This window comes from Neohortaea acidophila (genome assembly GCF_010093505.1).
Source record: "Neohortaea acidophila strain CBS 113389 unplaced genomic scaffold BDY17scaffold_5, whole genome shotgun sequence".
NCBI lineage: Eukaryota > Fungi > Ascomycota > Dothideomycetes > Mycosphaerellales > Teratosphaeriaceae > Neohortaea > Neohortaea acidophila.
Window position 1 is genome coordinate 1,368,908 of NW_022985514.1, and position 24,731 is coordinate 1,393,638.

General features: G+C 56.6%; 12 protein-coding genes and 1 pseudogene across 13 annotated transcripts; 9 read left to right on the top strand and 4 right to left on the bottom strand.

Moving 5' to 3' along the window:
- The first annotated feature begins 41 nt into the window (after positions 1 to 41).
- BDY17DRAFT_149612 (cytochrome P450) lies at positions 42 to 1,813 on the top strand. The gene has a single exon (XM_033729611.1). It carries the CDS (start codon positions 157 to 159, stop codon positions 1,774 to 1,776), a length of 1,620 nt encoding a protein of 539 aa, XP_033590095.1. The 5' UTR covers positions 42 to 156; the 3' UTR covers positions 1,777 to 1,813.
- A 36-nt stretch (positions 1,814 to 1,849) lies between these two features.
- BDY17DRAFT_316858 (methylenetetrahydrofolate reductase-domain-containing protein) lies at positions 1,850 to 3,856 on the bottom strand (the record flags this gene model as incomplete). The annotated part of the gene is made up of 1 exon (XM_033736041.1): positions 1,850 to 3,856. The coding sequence occupies one exon, from the start codon at positions 3,854 to 3,856 to the stop codon at positions 1,850 to 1,852; it is 2,007 nt and encodes a 668-aa protein (XP_033590096.1).
- Positions 3,857 to 4,120: 264 nt separating this feature from the next.
- On the top strand, positions 4,121 to 4,780 carry BDY17DRAFT_324252 (thymidylate kinase-domain-containing protein; the record flags this gene model as incomplete). Its single annotated transcript, XM_033737157.1, has 1 exon — positions 4,121 to 4,780. The coding sequence occupies one exon, from the start codon at positions 4,121 to 4,123 to the stop codon at positions 4,778 to 4,780; it is 660 nt and encodes a 219-aa protein (XP_033590097.1).
- Positions 4,781 to 5,861: 1,081 nt separating this feature from the next.
- On the top strand, positions 5,862 to 6,180 carry BDY17DRAFT_324253 (uncharacterized protein; the record flags this gene model as incomplete). The annotated part of the gene is made up of 2 exons (XM_033737158.1): positions 5,862 to 5,989; positions 6,042 to 6,180. 2 exons carry the CDS (start codon positions 5,862 to 5,864, stop codon positions 6,178 to 6,180), a joined length of 267 nt encoding a protein of 88 aa, XP_033590098.1.
- A 567-nt stretch (positions 6,181 to 6,747) lies between these two features.
- On the top strand, positions 6,748 to 7,683 carry BDY17DRAFT_250248 (P-loop containing nucleoside triphosphate hydrolase protein; the record flags this gene model as incomplete). The annotated part of the gene is made up of 1 exon (XM_033731048.1): positions 6,748 to 7,683. The coding sequence occupies one exon, from the start codon at positions 6,748 to 6,750 to the stop codon at positions 7,681 to 7,683; it is 936 nt and encodes a 311-aa protein (XP_033590099.1).
- A 258-nt stretch (positions 7,684 to 7,941) lies between these two features.
- Positions 7,942 to 8,669, top strand: BDY17DRAFT_149618 (uncharacterized protein). Its single transcript, XM_033729612.1, has 2 exons — positions 7,942 to 7,992; positions 8,064 to 8,669. The coding sequence occupies exon 2, from the start codon at positions 8,271 to 8,273 to the stop codon at positions 8,625 to 8,627; it is 357 nt and encodes a 118-aa protein (XP_033590100.1). The 5' UTR covers positions 7,942 to 7,992; positions 8,064 to 8,270; the 3' UTR covers positions 8,628 to 8,669.
- On the top strand, positions 8,156 to 8,266 carry BDY17DRAFT_t20 (annotated as a pseudogene). Its single transcript has one exon. The product of its transcript is annotated as a tRNA-OTHER (tRNA).
- Positions 8,670 to 8,711: 42 nt separating the features above from the next.
- On the bottom strand, positions 8,712 to 9,896 carry BDY17DRAFT_250829 (PQ loop repeat-domain-containing protein; the record flags this gene model as incomplete). Its single annotated transcript, XM_033731111.1, has 2 exons — positions 8,712 to 9,595; positions 9,653 to 9,896. The coding sequence occupies 2 exons, from the start codon at positions 9,894 to 9,896 to the stop codon at positions 8,712 to 8,714; spliced, it is 1,128 nt and encodes a 375-aa protein (XP_033590101.1).
- A 369-nt stretch (positions 9,897 to 10,265) lies between these two features.
- On the bottom strand, positions 10,266 to 11,884 carry BDY17DRAFT_346100 (uncharacterized protein). The gene is made up of 3 exons (XM_033738094.1): positions 11,357 to 11,884; positions 11,137 to 11,297; positions 10,266 to 11,044 (listed from the first exon to the last, which is right to left on the bottom strand). The coding sequence occupies exons 1-3, from the start codon at positions 11,816 to 11,818 to the stop codon at positions 10,528 to 10,530; spliced, it is 1,140 nt and encodes a 379-aa protein (XP_033590102.1). The 5' UTR covers positions 11,819 to 11,884; the 3' UTR covers positions 10,266 to 10,527.
- A 703-nt stretch (positions 11,885 to 12,587) lies between these two features.
- On the top strand, positions 12,588 to 13,583 carry BDY17DRAFT_297557 (ankyrin repeat-containing domain protein). The gene has a single exon (XM_033733618.1). It carries the CDS (start codon positions 12,645 to 12,647, stop codon positions 13,257 to 13,259), a length of 615 nt encoding a protein of 204 aa, XP_033590103.1. The 5' UTR covers positions 12,588 to 12,644; the 3' UTR covers positions 13,260 to 13,583.
- Positions 13,577 to 14,818, bottom strand: BDY17DRAFT_249772 (uncharacterized protein; the record flags this gene model as incomplete). The annotated part of the gene is made up of 2 exons (XM_033731014.1): positions 13,577 to 14,537; positions 14,592 to 14,818. 2 exons carry the CDS (start codon positions 14,816 to 14,818, stop codon positions 13,577 to 13,579), a joined length of 1,188 nt encoding a protein of 395 aa, XP_033590104.1.
- A 489-nt stretch (positions 14,819 to 15,307) lies between these two features.
- On the top strand, positions 15,308 to 21,731 carry BDY17DRAFT_280610 (PLU-1-like protein-domain-containing protein). The gene is made up of 2 exons (XM_033732047.1): positions 15,308 to 16,065; positions 16,143 to 21,731. The coding sequence occupies exons 1-2, from the start codon at positions 15,586 to 15,588 to the stop codon at positions 21,306 to 21,308; spliced, it is 5,646 nt and encodes a 1,881-aa protein (XP_033590105.1). The 5' UTR covers positions 15,308 to 15,585; the 3' UTR covers positions 21,309 to 21,731.
- BDY17DRAFT_280612 (uncharacterized protein) lies at positions 21,725 to 23,963 on the top strand. Its single transcript, XM_033732048.1, has 2 exons — positions 21,725 to 23,475; positions 23,540 to 23,963. Exons 1-2 carry the CDS (start codon positions 21,808 to 21,810, stop codon positions 23,579 to 23,581), a joined length of 1,710 nt encoding a protein of 569 aa, XP_033590106.1. The 5' UTR covers positions 21,725 to 21,807; the 3' UTR covers positions 23,582 to 23,963.
- The last annotated feature ends 768 nt before the right edge of the window (positions 23,964 to 24,731 follow it).

The window sequence follows — 24,731 nt, forward strand, 5'->3', positions numbered from 1 at the left end:
TCACCAGCGATAACGTTCAGTTGTCCGAACCGGGCAATTCCACACGTAGTTTCAGCCCTCCGCTCACGCCCTAGGACATTCATCCACCTAACCAACCCTCCATCTGCTCTCCTTTGTCTTTCCCTCCGCTGTCTTTCATTGTTCATCCGTCCCATCATGTTCTCAATACCCTCTTCCCCTCTTCTCCTCGTCGTCCTCGTCATCGCCGCCCTCATATTTTTGATCCAGCGCTTCCTCACCCCCCGAAAGGATGCGCGCGAACCGCCCTACATTCCCTCCAATGTCCCCATCTTCGGCCACATCCTCAACTTGATGCGACAAGGCTCGGACTACTTCCGCAAACTGAACACCCGCTACAACCATGGCATCTACACCCTACCCATGCTCAGCGGGCGAATGTACCTCGTTGCCTCCCCCGACTGGGCCATCGCCGTGCACCGCGCGCACAAAACGCTGCAATTCAACACCCTCATCGCCCAAGCCATTAAGTCGCTCTTTGCCTTCGACAACGCCACCAATGCCCTTGTGGACTACAATCTCAACGGCGAGAACGGGACGCGGGACGGGATCATCATCGAAATCCACGACATGATGCAAGGCGTGCTCGCACCCGGTCCCCTTCTCGATGCGCTGAATCGCAGCATTCTCAACAATATCGCCGTGCATGTCAATCAGCTCGCCGTGCATGGGCCGCAGCGGCTGGTCTTCTGGACCTGGCTGCGCCATCACTTCTCCATCGCATCCGTCGCTGCCATCTGGGGGCCCCGCAACCCATTCGCCCTGCACCCAGAAGCCGAAGAGGCCTTTTGGGTGTTCGAATCCAATGCCACGGCGCTGACCATGGTCCCCTACCCCCAAATCTTCGCGCGACAGGGCAGCACGGCTCGCCAGGCCGTCTTCGACGCCTTCTACGAATACATGGACGCCGAGGCGTACAACGACGCCGGCACGAGCGAGCTGATCAAGAACCGCGTGAAGATCAACATGGGCAAGTACGGGCTGACGAAGAAGATGTTCGCGCACGGCGAGGCGAGCCTGCTGTTCGGCGCGCTGGTCAACACCGTCCCCACCGCCTTCTGGCTGCTCGCGTACATCTTCGAAGACGCGGCACTGCTCGCCGACATCCGCGGCGAAGTCGACAAATGCGTGACGGCAGACTCGGCCTCAAAACGCACCATGCACATCGGCAAGCTGCGCTCCGCATGTCCGCTCTTCTCCTCTGCTTTCCGCGAAGTGCTGCGAATGTACGCTCCCGTCCACTCAAACCGCTTCGTCGCGGCAGACACAACCATCACAAACCACACAACAGGCCAAAGCTACGTGCTCAAAAAGGACGCCGTAGTCCAAATCGCCACGAGCGTAATCCACTTCAAAAGCCCCTGGGGTCCCGACGCCGCGTCCTTCAACCCCCGCCGCTTCCTCTCAACGGGCGAGAGGGCGAAGAGCGACGCTCAAAGCTCCGACAAGCTTCCGGACCCCGCGGCGCCGTACCGCGACTCGGAGGGCAAGATACACGGTTCCGCGTACCGCAGTTTCGGCGGCGGGAACAATATTTGCCCTGGGAGGTTTTTCGCGCAGACGGAGGTGCTGGGCTTGGTGTCGCTTTTTGTTGCTGGGTTTGAAGTTGGGGGCGCGAGGGAGGGGGAGAGATTTGTGACGCCGCCGGAGGAGACCTGGAAGATGTCGTTCTCTGCGACGAAGCCCGGGAGCGATGTGGATGTGGTGGTGAAGAGGAGGGAGGCGTATGAGGGGGTGGAATGGACGTTCGCAACGTAGAGATTGCGGAGTGTGTAAGATGATTTAGTCCGCCGCGCTGGTCGGCGGGCGGAATGAGTCTAATAGATATTCATCATGCAGCTTCGTTCAAAAGCACCTTCCACAATGCCCCGGGCACGACAAAGCCATGGTCAATCACGTTCACCAACCAGTAATCCTTCCTCACCTTCTCCAACAACTTGCTGCTCTTCGACCCCGGCTCGTAAACGCGCTGCCACTCGCCCCAAATGCCAAACGCCTCCTCCAACCACGCCTTGAAACTCACCGCCTCGATGATGGTGGGCGTGATGATTTCCTTCCCGGTGAACGTGCCCCACGTCACGGGATTGACGGACTCCTCATCCGAGCAGACAAAGTCGCCAGCCCAGTTGCCGGCGAAATAAGTGATTTGTTCGTCCTCGCCCAGAGCCTGCTGCAGCCGCTTCCAATCGGCCGAAGGAACGAAGAACTCTACGAACGGCTTTTGAAATACGAAGCCGTTCTTAGGTCCCCAGCCGAAAATCGGATCCGTGCTGCGGACGCCCTTGACCGCCGGCTGCGATGCGATGGTCCACCAGCCTTTGTTGATCATGCTGAGCAATTTCGGCTTGATGATCAACGTCTCGGGCTGCAGCGCTTCCTCCGACCACGGCATGGCATCGATTTCGCCCTCCAGGTGCTGTTGGAAGAGGGCGGAGATGTCTGCGATCTTGCTCGGCTCGCCCCAGAGCCGTTTGGCGTTGGGAGCACTGACGTGTAGACTTACGCCGTAGCCGTCGATCTCGCCGTAGGCGGGTGACCGGGCGTCACCCCATCGGCCGTTGGGGAAGTCGTCCCATGTCGCTTCTCGACCGAGGTCGCCTTGACCTTCTGAGATTGCGAGAGTGTTTGCTCGGCTGTTGATTCGATCCTTTGGAACGCCCGCTTGGTCTTCCGGCGCTTCGAGAGCGGAGGTGCGTGTGCTGCTGGCGCTCGATGCACGATCGCGAGATACGACAACGCGGTTACGGGGTTGTGAGTTGGCGAGAGAGGACTGGCGACGCTTCTTCAGGTCTGTGACGACCATGTAACCTTCGCTCTCCTCCTCTACAATTGCTTCTTCGACCTGAGCTCCATTCTCTGGCGGCGCAAGGATGATCGGTGGAGTCGATGGGATAAGATCGCATCGCTCGAGGATCTGTGAAACAACCTTCTCCAGATTCAAAGTGTAGAAATGAAAGCCTCGCGGTCCGGGGCTTGGCAATTTCTCCATCTTCCCAATCATCTCACTGAGGATATCGACACCAACGCGCTTAACAGCCTCGTCGTCACCCTTGACAGCATGAAGCCGGCTAGATATGTCCGCTGGAAGGGATGCATGGCTCAGCTTGGTGGTTCTGCAGAGTATCTGGTAGCTCTGGATTGGCATCAGGCCAGGGATGATCGGTATTGTTTTGAAGACACCGCTCTCGTGCTCTCGAAGTGTCCGCTCATATTGTTGATACGCATCGACGTCGTAAAATAGCTGCGTCATGATGAAGTCGGCCCCCGCAGCAGTCTTTTCCACAAGATATGGCAGATCATGCTCCACGGACTGATGTTCGGGGTGCGATTGATCCGAGTGGCCTTCCGGGTATCCCGCCACACCCACGCAGAAATAGTCGCCGTACTGTCTCCGAATGTATCGGACCAGATCCACGGCCCACGTGAAGTCCTTGTTGCTGTCATCCTCTTCTGCAGCCGCCTGGCTGTCATCCCGGTATTCTTCGCTGCGCGGCGGATCGCCTCGTAATGCCAGGATATTTCGCACACCTAACGCCTTTGCCTGCTCCAGTGCCTCGTCGATCAGTCTCCGGCTCATATTCGTGCAGGTCAAGTGTAGACATGTTGTCAATCCCAGCGATCTTTGTGTGAGCTCCGCCAGGGCGAGGCTTTTGGTGGAAGTGCTTCCGCCCGCTCCCCAAGTGACGTTGACGAATAGTGGGCGCAGGGCTTGTGCCATACGCGACAGGCGGGCATGGAGGTTGGAGAAGCCCTGCTGGGTCTTGGGAGGGAAGAACTCGAGGGAGAAGTAGTTGCTGTCTGGCGGCAGGGCCGCGATCTTGTCGGTGATTTTAGCCATCGTCTTTGTACAGCAGAGAGTCTCTTGTGCTGCTGGCAAGGTCGGTGAGGTATGTTGGCATAATTGGAATATCAAGACACTCTGGACATCGTTTTGTTCGGGGAGGGATGAGAGCCAAGCAGCAGCAGATGCGGTTGGAAAAGATGAACGGAAACAGCATGAAGTTCCGCTGGCTTACATAATGCACCCAAGAGCGGGCATGAAATGCTTCCACACTTCCACGCGCGCGCAGCTCATGGACGACTATCTGCACTTCAGACGGACATGGGCACGCAAAGAGGGGCGCTCGTCGTCTTCGAAGGCCTCGACCGCTCCGGCAAATCTACCCAATGTCAGCGCTTAGTCGACGTGCTCAGGGCGAATGGCGAGGAGGTGCATCATATGCGGTTTCCAAACAGATCGTCACCCATTGGGCAGATGATCAACAGCTATCTCAGCGGCCAGGCACAACAAGATGATCACGCCATCCACTTACTCTTCTCCGCGAACCGCTGGGAATCCGTCAGAGAGCTCGAAGAGCGCATCAACGCGGGAGCAACGGTGATTGTCGACAGATACTACTACTCTGGTTGCGTCTACTCCGCGGCCAAACACATCCCATCTATGGATCTGGAGTGGTGTCGAAGCCCCGATGTCGGCCTCCCGCGACCAGATGTCTGCATCTTCCTGGACATCTCGGCGGAGGAGCAGGCCAAACGCGGGGGATTCGGCGAGGAGCGATACGAGAAGCGCGAGCTGCAGGATCGCGTGAGGGAGTGCTACCACGAAATGCGCAAACACCCGGACGAGCACGCGGACATGGTCATCGTCGATGCTGGCCGAGGCATGGAAGAAGTGGAGCAGGAGATTGCGGAGGTGGTGAGGCGTGTGCGAAAGAACGTTGAGGGAGGCGAATCTCGATTGCGCACAGTGCAGCGGTGGTGATGCTGTCAGACGTATGCCACGAGGTGGGTACGAAAGCATCATAATATTGCTACGGCAGCACGCGACCGCGCAGATGTAGCGGCTGAGTATCGGTTGCCGGGTGGCGCATCGAGTACTACACAGCGCTGAACGCAGATCTACAGAGGGGCCAGTGACGAGGATTGTTTCAAGCAAAAGGTGAACGCCCTCTGCTGGGATGACGTTTCGACCGCCTCACACATACTTCAACACGACCGACATCAACTTCCATGTCGACGTGACGGCGTATTTATTCCGTTCAGTCCCGTCGGACGACACGGAATATAGCGGGCACATACCCAAAGAGATAGAAGCCGCGACAATTTAGTGAGAGGTCTGCGTTGAGTTGGCACGCGTCGAGTATATACCAGGGGGGCTCAAGCGGCAAAATGACGACACCTCGAGTGTACAAAGCAAGGGGAGACGAGCGGATGGTGCAGGCATTCAGGCAAGCATGCGTCATGCGGACTTGCCATTTGCAGACGTGGGCAGAATCCTCCTGCTACAGCACCGTCCTTTGCTTTCGGCGCGCTTTTGTACTCGGCAGACTGCTCGCGGAGATCTACGGTATCTTGCACGGCGCCACCAAGCCAATAACTTCACGCAGGCCCACATCCGGATGACCACCACGAGCAAAGGACTGGATGTCCGCGAGCCGTCGCTTTTGCGCACCCTCGCGGCTCCCCGGCGGACCCTGGATTCGCGTTAGCGACACTTTCGGGCGTAGCCTTGTACCTTAATCTGCCCCACTTATGACGATTTTGGCTTCGATCTCGACATCTCTACCCGCAGGACGTGCATATCGAGCCTATCGAATTCGCAGCCGGCTGTGTGTCAACGACCCTGAATCTCTATCTTTCCCGGTCGCAACATCATTCACACCACTCTTGTGACGCAGGGTCCCCTCACCATCCCCGCTCGCCGTGGTCGTACTGTATGGATATACAATGTTGGTAGGGACATTCATATCTCATCGTTTTTACCTCTTCATCCGCCCAGCTCATTCTCACGTCAACTTTACACGATCCAATACGTTCTTCAGCAACAATTCCACGAATCCACCATGTCTTCCGCACAAGCACAAGCCGTCTACAATCGGACATCGTTCCAGGAGCCCGACGAAGCGCAAGAAACCTTCGCCCGTCAATATGACCTTAGCCGGCCCGACCGAGCCATGTCCTCCTACCAACGGTTAGTACAAGCAATATGAATACTTTCGCACCGGCACTGACAACCATCGCAGCATAATGCACCAACACACGAAGCAGCAATTCGAGATGGCACACGCATCATCGCGACGACGCTCGCCAAAACCCAACCCCGGCATGGCAAAACTCACACCCGAGTCGAGCCATTCGTCGATCGACTCCACCTCTTCTTAAGCGTTTGCTGTCCGATTACATTGCATCCTTACCTGTTGCTGGGACTCATGTCGATTCGGGCATGTTGAGACTCCCTTGCGCTCGTCTCGCAACATCGGTTACGGAAGGGAGTTGGCTGGGACAAGGCGTTTTGGCATTGCATACCAGCATTTACGTCTTATGAGGTCTGCTATGAGGCTGGATCCTCCCATGATATAAGGCTTGATACCTATTTGCGAATGAAGCGATATTCTCAACCCTATTACTGCCACTCCTTTGACTTCTGTCATCGTGTCTTGGGTTCGTGTTGTCACCGTTCAACCACTTCGAGTCGTTGTGTTGTCTTTCTCGATGTCACGAAGAGTACCTGTTGCAGGCAATGGTAACGTGACCACTGTGATCTGAAATGCAATGCGCAATGTGCACCCGCGTCCCGCCAAAAATTCAACGAGAGCGAGGGCCGGCCGCTTACAAACCATTCAAGATTCACACCTCACGGCACGGAAATTTTTGTCCATCTCACATCTTCGCCACATCTTCAAATATCAGCGCAACAGCAAATACAATGATCGCAGCCCGATAACAAAGATGTCTCTCCACGACATCAAGCGCATTTTGCTCGTGCTTTCAGGCAAGGGCGGCGTTGGCAAATCCAGCATCACCACCCAACTCGCTCTCACTCTATCCCTCCAAGGCCATCGTGTTGGCGTCCTGGATGTCGACCTGACTGGCCCTTCCATTCCCCGTTTTTTCGGCATCGAGAATGCGAAAATCAGACAGGCTCCCGGCGGCTGGATCCCGGTGACCGTTCACGAGAATCAAGATGCGAGCTCGGCCGATGGCAGTGGCAAAAGCCGCGGCGCGCTGTACTGCATGTCTCTGGGCTTTTTGCTGGCCGACAGAGGCGACGCTGTAGTCTGGCGAGGCCCCAAGAAAACGGCCATGGTGCGGCAGTTCCTCACCGATGTCTTCTGGGGCGACTTGGACTATCTTCTCATCGACACTCCGCCCGGCACGAGCGACGAGCATATCTCGCTCGTCGAGACGCTGCTCAAGTCCGCTACACCGGAACAGCTGGCCGGCGCGGTCGTAGTCACTACACCGCAAGCCATCAGCATCAGCGACGTCAAGAAGGAGATCAATTTCTGCGCCAAGACGGGCGTGCGAGTCTTGGGCGTCATCGAGAACATGGCGGGTTTCGTATGCCCGAACTGCTCCGAGTGCACGAACGTCTTCTCCAAGGGCGGCGGCGAGGTTATGGCGACGGAGTTCAATGTTCCTTTCTTGGGGAGCGTGCCCATCGACCCGATGTTCATTCGCCTCATCGAAGAAGGCCAAACGCCCGTCTATCCGGAAGGCACGATCATTCAGGGCCAGAACATGGATAGCAACCCTGCTGCAAATGGACATCTATCAACGGCCGACGACTCGCTTGCGCAGAAGTATACGAAATGCTCGCTGTTCCCTATCTTCACGCAGATGACTGGACAGCTGGTTTCCGCCACACTAAACCCACACACTTGAGAAACGAGGAAGCGCCGCCAAGAGTACCAGCGAACAACATTGAAGCCCTTCGCCAAACGCAGACGGCTGACTGAGCGCACCCCATGCCCTCTCGTATTCGCAAGCCACTTGCTGATGCATGTCAATGGCCCCGTCCACATCCGGTACCAAGTACCTGCTCGGTCAGGCGATGCATGCTGCTGCCAAGCCGAATTCAAGCCGGCTGATTGGCTGCCTCCGCAACATGACAAACGATCGCTTCCAGCTATATAAGCATCAAAAACACAATGCACAACATGACAGAATCTCAGGTGGTGCAATTGGTAGCATGTGAGTAGTTCTGCTCTTTCGCAAACCCTCCAATCTACCTCGCCTCAGCTGACCTTATCCCTCCCGCCTAGTTCCGCCCGTCTTCACACCAGCAAGTGCTGCTGTTCGACTGCCAGCGGGAGATTGTGGTTCAAGTCCACGCCTGAGAGCGCCCTCTTTCACATCTCGGATGGTGCAGCTGGAAGCATTCCCACCCGTCTTTGTCGCGCCTGGTGAATATCAGGCTCGTTCGTATCGTGCGTGGGAGACCGAAGTTCAATTCTTCGTCCGAGAGCTGAATGTTTTTTTTTTTGAGTTTTCTTTTTGGAGGGTGTAGCTTAGTTTCAGTCTACGTTCTCTATGCTCGGAGTCCTCCTCTGTTTTTGTTCTTCACCTTGTCGACTTCTCCATTTCAGACATTGGCAAGGCGGAGGGAATACTCCAGCCAACCCGCCAGCAAAAGCGCGCCGCGGCGAAGCTCCGAAGCCGCGGGGAGGCTGCAATGGGACGCAGCTCCCTCTGGTACCGCTGAGACATGGTGGTACGTTGGAGCTCCCGTGTTCGATGCGTGGCCGTACTGCCCGGCTGTTATCTTAATCGCCCGGGGACGCTTTCGCAGAGCCACCCCCGTCGATTGGTCCACATCTTTTGGGTGAGAGGTGAGAGACCATCAAGCATTCTTCGTAGGCCAATATTTGCCTGATTGCCGCCGGGATCAGATCCAGCCACACAAAAGCTGCCTACGTCGTCACGTGCGGTCTCCCCATGTCAGGCGAGATTTCCGATGCACTCTCGACGGCCTGTTCGGAGCCCTCCACGTTGTTTCTGTACAAGAAGAATTGCACAAACACGGCAAAATCGAGACCGAGCGTGCCAGCGCTTCCAATCAGCCAGCTCAGGTTGACCATAAAATAGCGCCAGTAGATGGCGGCCGCCTCGCCCTCTTTGCAAGTGCTTTCATGCCAATGACCGCGATAGTGTTTGCTGCACAACGGGCTGAAGGCCAGAATGCTGCACACGAAAGTCAGGTTGCCGATGCAGGCGAAGATGAAGAACAGAGCGTTCAGGCCTTCGGTGGATTTCCGTTGGTAGTTGAGCAGGATCTGTGGCATTCTCGAGCTGAGGTATAGAGCCGCGCAAACGTATCCGAAGATTTGCCCCCAGAGGCTAAAATGAAGGGATGCGGTCTGCTCGTCTGCTGGTGTCTTGCCATTGCGACGCTCCGGCGCTGATGGACTGAGGAAATATCCCGCAATGCCAGCGAGCACGACCAAGATAATGGCTGTGCTGTTAAATAGGATGGCCTGGGTCCAGGTCCGCGGCTTCGAAGGCTTCAGCGCAGCCGCGTTCTCCGCGTCTTTGCGCTGCGGATGCATCGGTGTGGCTGGGGAGAGATGGTGGGAACCGTCGAGACTCGCAAATCGGTCCTGCGAAGTAATGCGTGGCAGGGCATTACGCTCAGTTGCGCTCTGGCTGCCATTCTGGTTGCCATTCGCCAGGAGCGGCGATCTTTCCGAGGCCGCGTCTAGAGTATCTGCGACGTCCTTCCGCCCTGTCAAATTGCGGAAAGTGAATCCGCGATAGTACAAGCACTGCACAATCAACACAATGTCGGCAAATGTGTCTGTGACGGCCACGTTAATGCGCTGTTGTGGTTATTCTATTTGAAGAGAAGACTTACAATAGACGGCCAGGATGATCATTGTCGGCAAAACGCCCTGCAGCACGGCTCCAATGATATTGAACAGATCGCCCAGCAGCCAGATGACTAGAAAAGTCATGGACAAGCCATTCGCGGAGCTCCGTCGGAAGTTCTCAATGATCTGAGGAGAGAAGACGACCACCCAGCATGCAATGCTGATGGAGCCGCAGATTCCGCTTAGAGCCTCGATATCGAGGTCGTAGCCTCCGGTTGGTGGATACATGGCGGCTAAAAGTTGCGTGGTGAAGTATGTTACGCTCTTGTGCTAGATGTTGAATCTCCGTTCGAGCGAGGGTAGTGATGGGCGGCAGAGGCACGATGATTAGGAACTGAAGCTTCGTGAAGTCAGATCCATTCGGAATCCCGTTTTTCTAATGTCGAGCGAGTGAAGGTCCAATGCGGATACGCGGTAGAGTGCAGTCTCGAGCATCAATTTGCAGTTGTGTGAAGAGTCCAGGGCTGGCTCGGGCCACTGCTGGCGGTGGAGTCCATCGATTACGTAAATGGGAAGTGTTAGCCGGAAGCGGACTAGCTACCACGAGAAGTTCGAGCTTAAACCGACAGCGCAAAACATTGAACTTGCACATCCGTCGGTGTATTGTCAAAGGAGGAGAGACGGTAGTGGCATTCATCATTCTGGACGCTCTTGAATTGGCCAAAATACTCCTCGCTGCTGCTGCGTTACACTAATCCTCTCACGATTGCGCTGACAAGGATCATTCATTTGACACGAAAACACACCCTGTGGCGATAGCATCGCAGACTCGGCAGTGTCCACAACCACCACATCATCTAACGTACAGTGCTCCCCCGAACCTCATCTTCTCCAATTGCTTAGTGCCTTCTCGAGCCAATCAGAATCTCCGGCACACAGGAGTCGTAATGACAATGATCGTCTGGGTGAATGTGTGCAGTTTGGTCTTCGTGGCTTGTACCCTGGTATGATCTGTGACGCTGACAGTCACTGCTTTTATCGTTGTCGTGATGTCCGTGGTCGCAGTGCCGGAGTAGAGGGTGCTCGTTGCTGGGGTAGCCGGAACAGTAGTAGTCGTGACTACGCCTGTCGTATCGGTTTCCGTGCTCGTACCACCGTTAGATGTGACAGTTAGCACGACGGCGCTAGGCGTGAGGGTGATGGTCAGCGGTCCGTCGCCTGTAGGAGTTGGGTTGCCAGCACATTGACGTGCGACCAGCCTGGGACTGTCGGGGCCCGCTTCTCGAGGGCTAGTGTCGCGAGGAGTGTCACGAGGAGCACGGTGATGTCTAGATCTTCTGGGCTGACTGGGGCACGTCTCAATCGGTCTGCAGTGGGCGTAGCTGGTTGTCGTCGTGCGGACAACAGTGTAGCGCAAGTGTGTCTTCGTGTGGGTGCTAAGCGCAGGAACCAAATGATTAGCCGTATTTCGGTGTGGTCAAGGGGTGTTGAAACCTCTGCGAGGGCATGGTTCCGGCGTCAGACTTACTGAGTTGTTGTGGTGGTGGAAGTCACCGGGCTTGGAGTCACGGTGATGGTGTTTGTCGCGGATGCTGCCGGGCTGGTAACGGTCGTTTGTGAAGACGTCGAAGTTATCGTGTTTGTAGTTGTAGTTGTCACGATATCGGTCTCGGTGGTGTACGAAGTTGCCTTGAGTATTTGGCCAGGATCAGCTTGTGCTCCATACATCTTCTCCTGAGCGGACTTACGGTGCTAGTGGGAGTCGGCGCTGTATCTGTCTGCTGGCTGTGCGTGACGGTAAACGGATCGAAGGCAATACCACCAACCTGGAAGTAAAACGACCCGTCGGGGAGTGAGTTTCTCGCTGTGCCGTTGCAGTTGATGTTGTATGTGTTTCCGTCGAGAGGGAGGCAGCCACAGTCAGTAATGAGATTTCCCCCGCTAGCAATGGTGCCGCTATAGAGGGATATCTCTGCGGAGGAACCAGAAGTGCAGCCATTCGAATAAGCATCATAGAAGCTTATATCCAGGCAGTCGTCGGGAGCAAAATAAACGGTAGAGTATTGGACTGGGAGAGCGTAGATCTCGCAATCGCTGGCGGAGTTCTGAGTGCCGCAACCCTGGCCGGTCACTCCGGCAAGCAGAGTAGCAAGCACCGAGATGCTGGCCAGCTTGGAGGACATGGAAAGGGGCATTTTAGAAGATGACATTATGAGTCTGAGGCATGAAAGAGTGACGAGAAGCCATGAAGGCAGGGTTGGATGCCCTACAAATACTCACCGGATGCAGCGGGAAAGACTCGAGCGGTACCGCTATAGCGTGCAATCTGCGGTCGTAAAAGCAGCATCTAGACTCTACTGAGTCGAACTCTAGATGGCTACTACGGGTACAGGGGTAAAGTGGGACCCTCCGCGAAGAGGCTCTGCCGCTGTTGCATGAGGGACAACGGACCAGCATGACTCAAGCGGCATGTGATTACGGCGTGGCCTGTAGCCTGCAATCGCAGGAGCGTTTAGGCATACCCCACGGGGTCGAAGTTTGGATGGATGCCAAGCTATCGAGATTTGGGGAACTTCCTCGTGGGGGAGACCCTTCGGCTACTCTGGTGGACACGCGTCAGCCGCTCTGCACGGGTGGTTGGAATGGATGCCACCATGTTCAGACATGCGCTCGAGGTTGTAACAGGATAGGCTCGAGCGGAATCGCTTACGGCGCAATGTCAGCAATCCATTGGCGGCGCAACCTGGGCTTCCATGGTCCGGAGCCTGATACCGAGTACGACGACGAAAGCATACTCAATTTCTTCGAGAAAGGAGATGCGTCTGCCGCTCTGTAGGTTTAGTCAGGATCCATTTGTGTACCGAGAAACATCACGGCAGCGGACCAGCAGGGGTAGGGTCTAGCCAAAGGAGGACTAGCTTTGATCTAAGCGTGATGCTTAATTCCCTTGATCCCGCCAATTTTTGACGGCAGGCGATGCACAATTAATCCAACCACTGAAATACGGGAATAACATTTGGGCGACCAATCGACAAGATGCACGCCACAGACGGTCCGGCCCTGAATGCGGACGAGATCGATGACTGCCTGTACCTCGCCAGAGTCAACGAAGAAGCCGAGTTGAACCAGTTTCTCGCCGAGCTTGCGCAGAAATATAATTGCAAAGTTCAACACATCGTGCTGGCTGCGAAAGACCCCGAGTCCGGGAACACGATCCTGCATTATGTCTCGGCGAACGGATTTCTCGACCTTCTGAAAGGACTGCTGGTGCATCTGGATCAGCAGACTGGGGATAGCAACTCGGCCGACTCGACCAAGCCGCCAGTGCCGGGCGTCAACGCCGCCAACAAAGAAGGCAACACCCCGTTGCATTGGGCCAGTCTGAATGGACACTTGGACTCCGTGAAATTGCTCGTGCAGTCCGGTGCTGACGTGTCTGTGCACAACGCAGCGGGACATTCTGCAGCATTCGAAGCGGAGCGCGCTGGGAAGGGCTTGGTTGTGGAGTACTTAATGGAGGCTGGTGGGCTGGAGATGGACTTGGGAGATCTTGCGGAGACTGAAAATGGAGATGGGAATGATGATGGGGCCGAGGATGGACTGAATGGTGGTGGTGATGAGGAAGTGAATGGACTGGCACCTTCTGACTGAGTCGGGGCCCATCATGATTTGACTCGCGTGATACGAGTTCCTGAAACGGAATGCGTCCAAGCACTCGTGAGATACAACAACGCACAGCGTACCGCGGCTCCGTCAATACAGATCGCCCCAGTGCGTCCATCACTGCCGTCGGCTGGAGATTGGCCGCTACGTCGTCCGTATTCGGAACTTCGGCAAGCCTAAAGCTGGCGACGACATCGTCCTGCAGACAGCATTGACTGCGCTCACTGCTGGAATAATCTGCAAGGGGCTTGGAGGTATCAGAAGCTCTGCTCATGTGGAAATATCGTTGGTATCGTAGCTCAAGTCTATACGACTGCCTCGGCTTCATCCCACTCGCTGTCTTCGATCAACGCCGCTGGGCGAGAAGTCGTAACAAAACCTCTACTGTATGATGACTTCGAAACAGGGCTCGGATCCTGCAAAAGTCTCTCGTCCAGATCATCTGCCGACTCATCTGAAAGATAGTGCCAATCATCTTTCAACGGCGCATCAATCTCCATATCCTCGTCGTCGTCTTCCGCAAGTTGCTTTCCATCTGCCATTAGCGTGTCGGTAGCCTGTTTCCCGTTGCGAGCCTTCTTCGGGTTCAGGATCTTCTCCACATCCTTCGGTGCTCGCATGCGCAAGCTCAACTCCTGGACCAGGCCCACCCATTGCAACCTTGTACCACAACCAGGACAGCCGCCTGCTATTGGGATCAAAGCTTGGCCATCATCTTTTAGAAAGGCGGAGGCAAAGCATGTGAGGTGCCCAGCAGTATGACACCGATCTTGGGAACACACCAGGCTGCTCGAACCATCAGACGATAGTGGCTGCGAGCAAAATGCGCAAGGACGAGCAGCGCTCAGGACTGCCTTGCTCTTCTCCAGCTGCGGTTTCAGAGCTTTGTAGCCCACGTCCAAAGTATAGATTCCCGCACCGCCGTCAGTGTCACCTCCGACAGTCGTTGATGGTGGCCGGGAGGGCTCATTGCACCGTACCTCTAGACGGTCTGGTAGGCTTAAAGACTCGTGCGCCGTCCACTTCTGCCAGACACGAAACACATCATCGGCATAAAAGGTGACCTTGAGGGGCCATCGTTGGAAGCTGCCTGAGCGGAGAAGGGAATGAAGATTGGCGAGGCGATCGGTCAGGGAGAGTCGAGGCCTCGCTGAGCGTTTACGCATTCGTCCCGTCTTTGCGGAGAATCGCACAGCCATCTTGGACAAAGCGAGGCGAGAGTTCGGGGAGACGTGGCGGGTGAGATGTGTGTTTTGCCATGCCCATCTGAGAGTCAGTCAGCAGAGGACTTGATTGAGAAACATATCCAGGGCAACTCACTCGAATTGCAAGGCTGCTACCTTGCTGGGAAATCCGGTGACGAGACACGTCATTTCCCAGGGCCGGGATGAGTCGCGCGAAGTCCGCACGGCTCCTCCTTTCGACTCTCCATTGTGTTGTCTGAGCCGGCGCACAGGATTGGGTGTGCTACCAACGTACAGCGAGGCGTGACGAACCGTTGAGCGTAAGAGGTAGCAGGCATAAAAAGCTGGGATTGGCTTATCCATGGCCTTTGTAAGCTTTCCCCGTGCACAGGAGTCGCTTCATGTCTGTGTCGGCACCTGCTACCTTCCACGTTCGCGGATTGGGTCGAGGTGCGGTCCAAACAGAGGAGCACGGGCCATGCATGCAGGTGCTGTTCGGCTAACCCGGGCAGAACTTCTGCACGTCTGACACGAGGGAAGGAACCACCCAAGCTTCATCACTTCTCGACCTCGCACTGTCTTATGAGCCGCTTACACGCATTGCACGTGCTCGAGTGGTCTATCGGCGCCACTGATGCTCTGTTTACATTCCTAATCTGAACCTGAAGAGCTGCCGGGCAAACGTAGTGTGGTAGATAATACGTCGGCTGAGGTGTAGCCCGCCCGCGATTACCTGAGAATCGCGAAACCTTACATGAAGCCCCAAAGAGACTAGCGCGGTATGGGCCGCAGGCTATCTCCATCTTTACCACCTCTCGTCTCGTTCCGCCCGCTTTTCCCTTCTCCAACCCTCCTCCACTGCCGTTCCGTCTCGTGCACCACCTCGGTCAATGTCGCTCGCCGGCATTCCATCCTCGACACTCTCTTCCCCTGTCGCCTCCGTCACCTGACCATCCAGCCGGCGTCCTCGGAGTGTCGGCAGGGAATTGGGGAACGGCCCATATAGCGCGGATTGATATATGCCGCTGCCACGCACATCAACCACGCTGCGCCGGCCTACATCCTAGCACTACCTTACACCCAACACGTCGCATCTGACACCATAGCGGCAACGCTCGTCGTTATCCAAGATGGTGGCTCCTCCGCTACTCGGTGGCGGCTCCGCCATCTCGCCGTCGCCCTTGCCTGTCCCAACCACCACCTCCGCCACGGGCTCCCCACCACCCGGGACTTCGAGTGCCCTCTCAAAGGCAAAAGCAGCGGTGCAATCAGCCCCAGGCACATTGAATGGGCCGCCGTCGGGCAACAACCATGCTATTCCGCTCAGCGCGCGTAGGGCCGAACCACTCGACCTGACGACGGTTGAGCGGAGAGGCCAACCATTCGGTGCCATCCGCCTTCCAGCCATCTCCATGCCTTCCAAACAGCAGCCTCCCAAGAAGAACAGACTCTTCGGCATTCCCGATGCGCCGGTATACCGACCGAGCGAAGACGAATTTCGCGAGCCGATGGAGTACATCCGAAAGATCGCTCCGGAAGGAAGCAAGTACGGGATTGTCAAGATTATTCCTCCGGATACGTGGAACCCGACCTTCGCCATCAACACCGAGGTAAGTCAGATCTGGGCTCATCCGCCGTATAGACCGCCAGCCATATGCAGACACTAGCTGACATGACGTCCGGGCAGCGCTTCCACTTTCGCACCCGTCGCCAAGAGTTGAACGCTGTTGAAGGCGGCAATCGTATCAACAATGACTACCTCGATCAGCTCGCCAAATTCCACAAGCAGAATGGACACAATCTCAACCGCTTCCCGAGCGTCGACAAACGCCCCCTCGATTTGTACCGTCTGAAGAAGACTGTGGAGAGGAAGGGCGGCTTCGACTCGGTTTGCAAGGGCAAGAGATGGGCAGAAGTTGGCCGAGATCTGGGCTACAGTGGCAAGATCATGTCGTCTTTGTCCACGTCTCTCAAGAATTCATATCAGAAATGGCTGCTGCCGTATGAAGAGTACCTGCGAGTGGCCAAACCGGGCGTGCATCAGCAGATTGAGATGGCCAATGGCGGACCGTACACTCCCTCTCCGGGAACTTCTCCGGCGAAGAAGTCGCAAATGACCACACCTCTGACCGCTAAGGAGGAGGCGCCAGTGATGCAGGCGTCGGCCGCCTTGCATTCATCCATCACCGGTCAGAGTTCGCAAGGACCAACACCGATTCCCGGAGCATCTTTGCCACCTCCGCCTGTCGTCACGGGTGGGTTTACGGCTGTGAATGCTGTTCCTGCCGCTTCCCCGCCCAACATCCCCAGCCATAGCAGCTCTTTCACTCCAGCAAATGGGGACAATCCCCCGCTGAGTGCTATTGCACCTCGAGCGACAGAAACACCACCGTCTACCAACGGCCAGCAACCGATCGCACCAGATGCGAATGGCATTGCTACGCTAAAGAGGCAACACAGCGACAGCATACTGACTGCGGACGAGGTGGAAGCAATCAACCGACGGAGCAAACGACTGCGAAAGGACGTGCCCACCATCGCGGGTAGTAACATGCACCATTCGCGCATGTCGTCCGCGCGCTTACAAACGCTCAAAGACCGCGGCAATTACAAGATCGGCGAAGTATGCGAGAGCTGCGGCAAGTCAGACGATCAACTGCGGTTCATTGCCTGTCAGTCGTGCGACTGCACATATCACATGTATTGCCTCGAGCCACCGCTCAAGCAGAAGCCCGACTACGAGTGGCATTGTCCCAAGTGTCTGGTGGGTACCAACGAATACGGGTTCGAGGAAGGCGATGTGTACTCTCTTGCGGGCTTCCAGCGCAGGGCGAACGAATTCAAGTACAACCATTTCAACGGCCTTCCGCCGCAGTTCAACCCCTTCACGGATACGAAGAATGACGTTGACGAGGAAGACGTTGAGCGGGAGTTCTGGAGGCTAGTCGAAGACAACATGGGTACGACCGAAGTCGAGTATGGCGCGGACATCCATTCCACGACTCACGGCAGTGGGTTCCCTACCATCGAAAAGCAGCCGAGGGATCCGTATTCGTTCGATCCGTGGAACTTGAACATGCTGCCTCTGGACAAGGACTCGCTGTTCCGGCACATCAAGTCTGATATTTCTGGCATGACCGTCCCATGGCTCTACGTAGGCATGATCTTTTCGACCTTCTGCTGGCACAACGAGGATCACTACGCATATTCGGCGAACTACCAGCACCTCGGGGAAACGAAAACCTGGTATGGTGTGCCTGCAGACGATTCGGACAAGTTCGAGAAAGCCATGCGCGATGAAGTGCCAGAGCTCTTTGAAACGCAGCCTGACATTCTCTTTCAACTTGTCACGTTGGCAAAACCAGAAAAGCTTCGCAAAGCGGGTGTCCGAGTTTTTGCCATCGATCAGCGTGCTGGAGAGTTTGTCATCACATTCCCTCAGGCCTATCACGCTGGCTTTAATCACGGCTTCAACTTCAACGAGGCCGTCAACTTCGCACCCGTAGACTGGGAGCCATTTGGCGAGGAGGGGGTCAGACGCTTGCGGGACTATCGCAAGCAGCCGTGTTTCTCCCATGACGAGCTTCTGGTCACCGCGGCTTCCCGCGAGCTCACCATCAAGACGGCGAAGTGGCTTGCTCCGGCACTGGAGCGCATGCGCGATGAAGAGCTAGCTGCAAGAAAGCATTTCATCACCGGGGCCGAGCCCGAATCTGGCACCACTTCAGAAGAGCCATACCTCGGGCCCAGGTACGAATCGTTGCCCGACTTCATCGATCCGGAGACGGAGGAGGACGAGGTCATCTGCTCGTACTGCAAGTGCTACTGCTACCTCTCTCGGTATCAGTGTAAGAAAACCGCCAAGTATTTGTGTGCTTTGCACGCCGGCGGCTACCAGTGTTGCGACGCTCTCGAACATGAGCGATACACAGGGCGCGACGGCACACACCGCCTGTACTACCGCATGGACGATGAAACGCTCGATGCAACGGTCCAAAAAGTAGTGGAGAAGGCCAATATTCCGGAGAATTGGATGGCGAAGTATGAGAGCGAGTTGGAAAACAACGAGCAGCCCCAACTCAAGCATCTGCGCACGCTTCTTGCAGAGGGCGAGAGGGTCCAATATGACCTTCCTGCCTTGCCGACACTCCGGACCTTTGTCGAACGGTGCAATGAGTGGGTCGAGGAGGCCACTAGCTACATCACTCGCAAGCAGCAGAACCGGCGGAAGAGCGAGAAGACGTGGCGGAAGAGCACGGCCAAGCATGCAGATCTTGAAGAGAGAGAGAAGGAGCTGCGAAAGGTCGAAAACATCCAGAAGCTGCTCGCACGCGCCGAAACGATATCTTTCGATTGTCCGGAGATTGCAACACTGCAGGAGCGCGCACAGAACATTATCGATTTCCAGCTAGATGCACGCGAGGCGTTGAACAACATTCGAGGAAAGACTACCGCCGAGTTCCAGGAATTGATCGAGCGTGGACGCGAGTTCCATGTCGACATTCCAGAGATCGACAGTCTGGAGCAGGTGGTGAAGCGGCTGACCTGGGATGAAACGGCCAGACTGAAGCGCCCAAATGCCGAGCTGAAGCGACAGGAGCAGACGTTGCAAAATATCGAAGAGTTCATCGCCGAAGGCATCAAATTGGGCGTGCCCGAGAACAACCCGGACATGGTCTTCTTCCGCGAGCACAAAGCACAGGGTGATTTGTGGGAGCAAAAGGCTAAAGAGCTGATGGCCGTCGAGCAAGTCCATTACCAACAGCTGGATTCGCTGTCGCAACAGGCGCTCACCCTGCCCGTCAACCCCGAAACGCTTGCTGCAGTCGACACGATTCTGAAGAAGCAACGCGAGGTACAGGACAAGATTGCGTCCCTCATTTACCGCAGCAAGAACCCCGACCTGCGGGATCGACCCTTGTACAGAGAGATGAAGGAGGTGATGGATTCTCTCGAGGAGCTCCAGAGCAAACCCAACGGCACGATTGATCTCGAGAAGCAGCAGAGAAAGCACGAAGACTGGATGCGCAAGGGCAAGAAGCTGTTCGGTAAAGCAAACGCCCCGCTCCACATCCTCAACCAGCACATGAACATCGTCAGGGCGCGCAACGAGGCCTGTTTTGAGATTAGCGACAAGCCACGCATCCCCGTCGAGCCATCCTCGCGCCACGTCACGCCGGAAGAAGGAGCGCCGCTGGCGGACGGAAGCAACTCTAGCAGGGATGTCTTCTGTATCTGCCGCAAGTCCGAAGCTGGCATGATGATTGAGTGTGAGCTGTGCCACGAATGGTACCACGGGAAGTGTCTCAAGATCGCCCGGGGGAAGGTGAAGGAGGACGATAAGTACACCTGCCCCATTTGCGACTGGCGGGTCAAGATACCGCGAGATGCCGCCCGACCGAAGCTGGAGGAGCTGCAAGCGTGGCACGATGAGTTGGACACTCTGCCATTTCAGCCGGATGAAGAAGATGCGCTCGATGCCATCATCACCGACGCTCAGAACTATCGTGACTACATCCGGCCGATTGTCACCTCCGATGTACCCACAACTTCCGAGGAGGTGGCCACTATGCGATTCCATTTGCGCAAGGTCGAGGGCGCGGACATTCTGCTATCGGAGGAGACAAACTTCTTGCGACAAGAACTGCACAAGTGGGCTCCTGTGGCGCCTGAGGCGCCGCCGATCATCCAACAGTCATCGTCTACTCGCAAGCCTCGTCCCACGAAGCAGCAGAAGCTGATGGCGTCGCTTGGTATTACAGATCCGGAACAGCTGCCGCAGGAGTTTAAGATGAGGCATCAGTATCAGAAGAAGAAGGGCGACGAAGGAGGCTCAATCCCGCCGACACTGCAACCAGCTGGAAGAGGCAGCTCAGCAGGCGGTTCTGTGCCACCGACTCCCGGCGCTGGACAATCGGGCGAGGCGAAACCGTTCTACACTGCGCTGTCGCTGCACGTGCTGGGTTCGCTGGCATCTGCGCCCGTGGTCACCAAGATGCTGCAAGCCGAGCCCCATATGAACCGAGAGAAGCTGTACAGGATGAAGGCTGTGCTGGAGGCGGACCGCGGCGTCTGGGACGACATCAAGGCCTTCCAACAGAAGATGACGGTACTCCCGAGCCCGGCTGCTGCTGCCCACAGCCCCTCCTACAACTTCGAGGCTGGCCAGGATCGCGCGAACCCCTCTGCGATTCAAGGTGTATCGTCGCCCATGTTCGCAACCTCGACGGCGAATGATGCACGCAATTCCTCTACTTCGCAGCCGCCGCAGCATGCGTCTCCCACGCGCTTCAGCCCAGGCCAGCGCTACGAGCAGGCCGGCACCCCGCCCGCGTCGTCCTTTGAAAGACAGATGTTCCATGGCCCTCCGGAGCCAATGTTCGAGAGCCCGGCGAACGAAGCGAAAGCCAACCACATCACGAGCCCCGAGACCGATTTCGGCGGCGCGTCTCGCATGTTTGACAGCCCCAAGGCTACCGGCCTCACGCAAGCGGGCATCAACAGTCCGGGCTTCGGAGGCAGTCAGCAGTCTGTCGGCCACATGGACAAGATGTTTGCGGATCTGGTGAATGAGCGTGAGGCCAGTCCTGGGTTTGATGGGGCCAATGATGCGAAGGGAGAGGCTGCTGTGGCGCGGACGATCGAGGTGCCGGCGAACGATGCTGCTCCTGTTTCTGCTGCTGCTGTCGCTGCTCCCACCGAAGCACCCGCTCAAGCACCGACTGCGGATGAGGACGTGCAGATGACGGACGTGAAGGATGAGGAGCCTGTCGTGCAGCCACCCGCACCGGAGAATCAGGCGGCTCCGAGCACAGAGCAAGTGCCTCAGACGGAGCCAGCGCCGGCAGAATAGGTCAACACATCAGGCCGCGCGACTCCACTTTGCACCTGCTCATCGTGACTAATACAGAGCATGAGGCGATAGATGCTATGGGTATACTCGGAGCTACTCGCAGCTCGATGGTTTGGAGCGGTAGACAGCATGTTGCTTGCCTTTACTGTTGCTATGCAGACGAGAGCAATAGATGGGACGATATTGGACGGCTGAGTGTAGATACATCTTCAATCGACAAACATCATTACGATGTTTGCAAGTATCGCCTTCTATTGCCCTTTTGGAGGCCCCCGGTAGGTTGTTTCTGCGCATGCTTGCCGATGACTTTCAGACGGTACGCCAAACCGAGCAGCGGCAAGCCCCAAAGCGGGTTTGCCGCATGGCCAGCCTTACTTTATATCTTGCGGGAGGCAGCCCGATGCCGGCGGGGGCAAGCCCATCAATGCTTTTTGTCTCGTCATATCCTCCATTGCACTAACACCACAATAACCACCACCAGATAGGCAGATATCTCACAATGCCTCCGCTCAATCGCTGCCTCCCCGCCCTACGGCGCATCCGCCTCGCCAACGCCACCTTCGAACGCTCCATCGCGCGCCAAACTCCCCGACTCCCCGCACTGCCCGCATACGCCCTCTTGCCGCAAAGAAGATGGCAGCACGCCGCAACGGCCAGCGCATCGCAAGAGACCTCCAACGAAGACGAAGCGGGGCAACCCACGCCCTCGAAGCAAATCAAATACACCTCCGACTCCTACCCGGACCTCAAGCGCGACTCGCGCTTCAAGCAACTCGACGAGGCCGACGTGAAGCATTTCAAGGAGATTCTGGGCAGCTCGGGGTCGCTGATTGATGGCGTCACGCAGGATGCGCAGGATGACTTAGAGGGCTACAATGCGGATTGGATGCGCAAGTATCGTGGGCAGGCGCGGCTGGTGTTGAAGCCTACGACGAAAGAGCAGGTTAGTGGGATTATGAAGTACTGCAATGAGAAGATGATTGCCGTCAATCCGCAGGGCGGCAACACGGGGCTCGTGGGCGGGAGTGTGCCTGTGTTTGACGAGGTGGTCATTAATCTGGGGAAGATGAACAAGATTCGCAGTTTTGATGAGGTTTCTGGCGTGCTGGTGGCGGATGCGGGCGTCATTTTGGAAGAGGCGGATAGCTATCTTGCTGAGAGGGGGTATATATTCCCTCTGGATCTTGGGGCGAAGGGCACGTGTCAATTGGGCGGCAATGTGGCGACGAATGCGGGTGGGTTGCGCTTTTTGCGTTACGGCAGTCTGCATGGGAATGTGCTGGGGGTGGAGGCGGTGTTGCCGGATGGACGGATTTTCAACGACTTGTTTACGCTGCCGAAGAACAATACTGGCTTTGACTTGAAGCAGCTATTTATTGGCGCCGAGGGCACGATAGGCATCATCACAGGCATCAGCGTGCATTGCCCACAGCGCAGCCCGGCGGTGAACGTGGCATATTTCGGGCTAGACAGCTACGAGAAGACGCAACAGGCGTTCCGGGAGGCGAAGAAGAAGCTGGGCGAGATCCTCTCCGCCTTCGAGATGATGGACGGGGCGGCGCAGAAGTTGTATGCGAAGGCGAATGGAGCCAAACTGCCGCTGGAGGGCGAATACCCCTTCTACTGCCTAGTGGAGACGTCGGGATCGAACGGCGAACACGACGAGGCGAAGCTGAACGATTTCCTAGAGCACGTGATGGGCGAGGAGATTGTGGCGGACGGGGTGGTAGCGCAGGACGAGACGCAGGTGCAGTCGCTGTGGGCGTGCCGCGAGGGCATCTCCGAGTCGAGCCAGCATTTCGGCGGGGTGTACAAGTACGACCTGTCCATTCCGCTGCCGGAGCTGTACGATCTCGTGCCCGCTACGCGCCAGCGGATGGAAGACGAGGGCCTACTGGATGCAGAGGACGATGCGAAGCCCGTGATGGATGTGGTGGGGTATGGGCACATGGGCGATCAGAACTTGCATCTCAATGTGGTGATGCGGCGGTACGATAAGAAGGTCGAGGCGGCGTTGGAGCCGTGGGTGTATGAGTGGGTGCGGGAGCGGCAGGGGAGTATCTCTGCTGAGCATGGGCTCGGGTTGGCGAAGAGGAATTATGTGGGCTATTCGCGGGACGAGGAGATGATTAAGCTGATGAGACAGATCAAGCAGCTCTACGATCCGGTGAGTTGGACGCGTCCTGGTCTCTGAATGTGTCGGTTGGGCATGTTGGCTAACGCAAGAACAGAACGGCATCATGAATCCCTACAAATACGTTTCGGGAGGGTGATCTCTGACAGGATGCACACCGGCGTCTGCAAGAAGACTGGGCCGGATCAGGTCGATACAGGTACATTAAGGTGGTATGGTGGAAGCGGTGTCGTCTGGCTCCTTATCTGAAACCACCCCACCCCGGATTGGCGGCGGAATCACGCCAGACGGCTCCATAGCATTCCCACGTGATCCACGATTCATACAGGTTGTTGAACACCTTTCTCACTAAAGGCAGTGGATGAAGGCAGGTAGACGCATGTAGTCTGAGAGTAACTACTTGATCGGCCATGGAAAAGAAACCCCCGTGAGCAGCGTGTGGTGCTCAGTGAATGAGCAGGTAGAGGCTGCCCTCATTCAGACTAGTGCGGGCGTCATTCGGGTCATCAGATTGGGCGGGCTCGCGGGCAGCTCTGACGGATGATCATCAGCAGCAGCTGCGGCAGGAGCGTAGGGCCACTCACTCCACAGCCATCCACTCCACCATCCACCCACCGTCCACCGCCCTCTCGCCCGCTTCTCTTCTCTTGCCAACTACCTCGTCTCCCTTCCCTACTGCTACCTCTTCCTCTCTCGCTGCCCTCGACACCATCATCGCGCGTGAACCCACCTCCGCCTCCCCTCCCTTCCCCGCCCTCTGCTCGCCAAGAAGCCTCGACCAGTCAAGCGCCTGTCGATGTTCACCCTCTGACTCCCCCATCCTTGCTCGACTCACAAGCACAAGGCACCTATCTACTTCTCCGTAGACACCATCACACCACCAAGCACAACTTCCGTTGCCACGCTCCGAAAAACACCTCTCCTCGACACCCCAAATGTCCCGATCTCGGCCAGGGCATCATAGGCACACCTGACTGTGCCTCCACCCCATCCAACCTCTGGCTCTTCGAGCTGGATCACGATAGCCCTCCGCCCGCCTCCCCTCTCACTTCCGCCCACCCAGCCGCACTCTCGCCCCCACCCCACCTTTCACCAGCATCTGATTCTACAGCACCCCCTCCTACTCGCCACCAGCGCAGCATTCCTACCGACCTTTCAGCCAACCACGGCACCTCCACCCGCTCACAAAACAAGAGGAAGCGGCGCTCCTCCCCTCCCCACCACCCTTCTGCTTCCACTTCCGCTTCGGCCAGCAGCCTCAAGCAGAAGAGCCGCAAACGCCTGCGAGT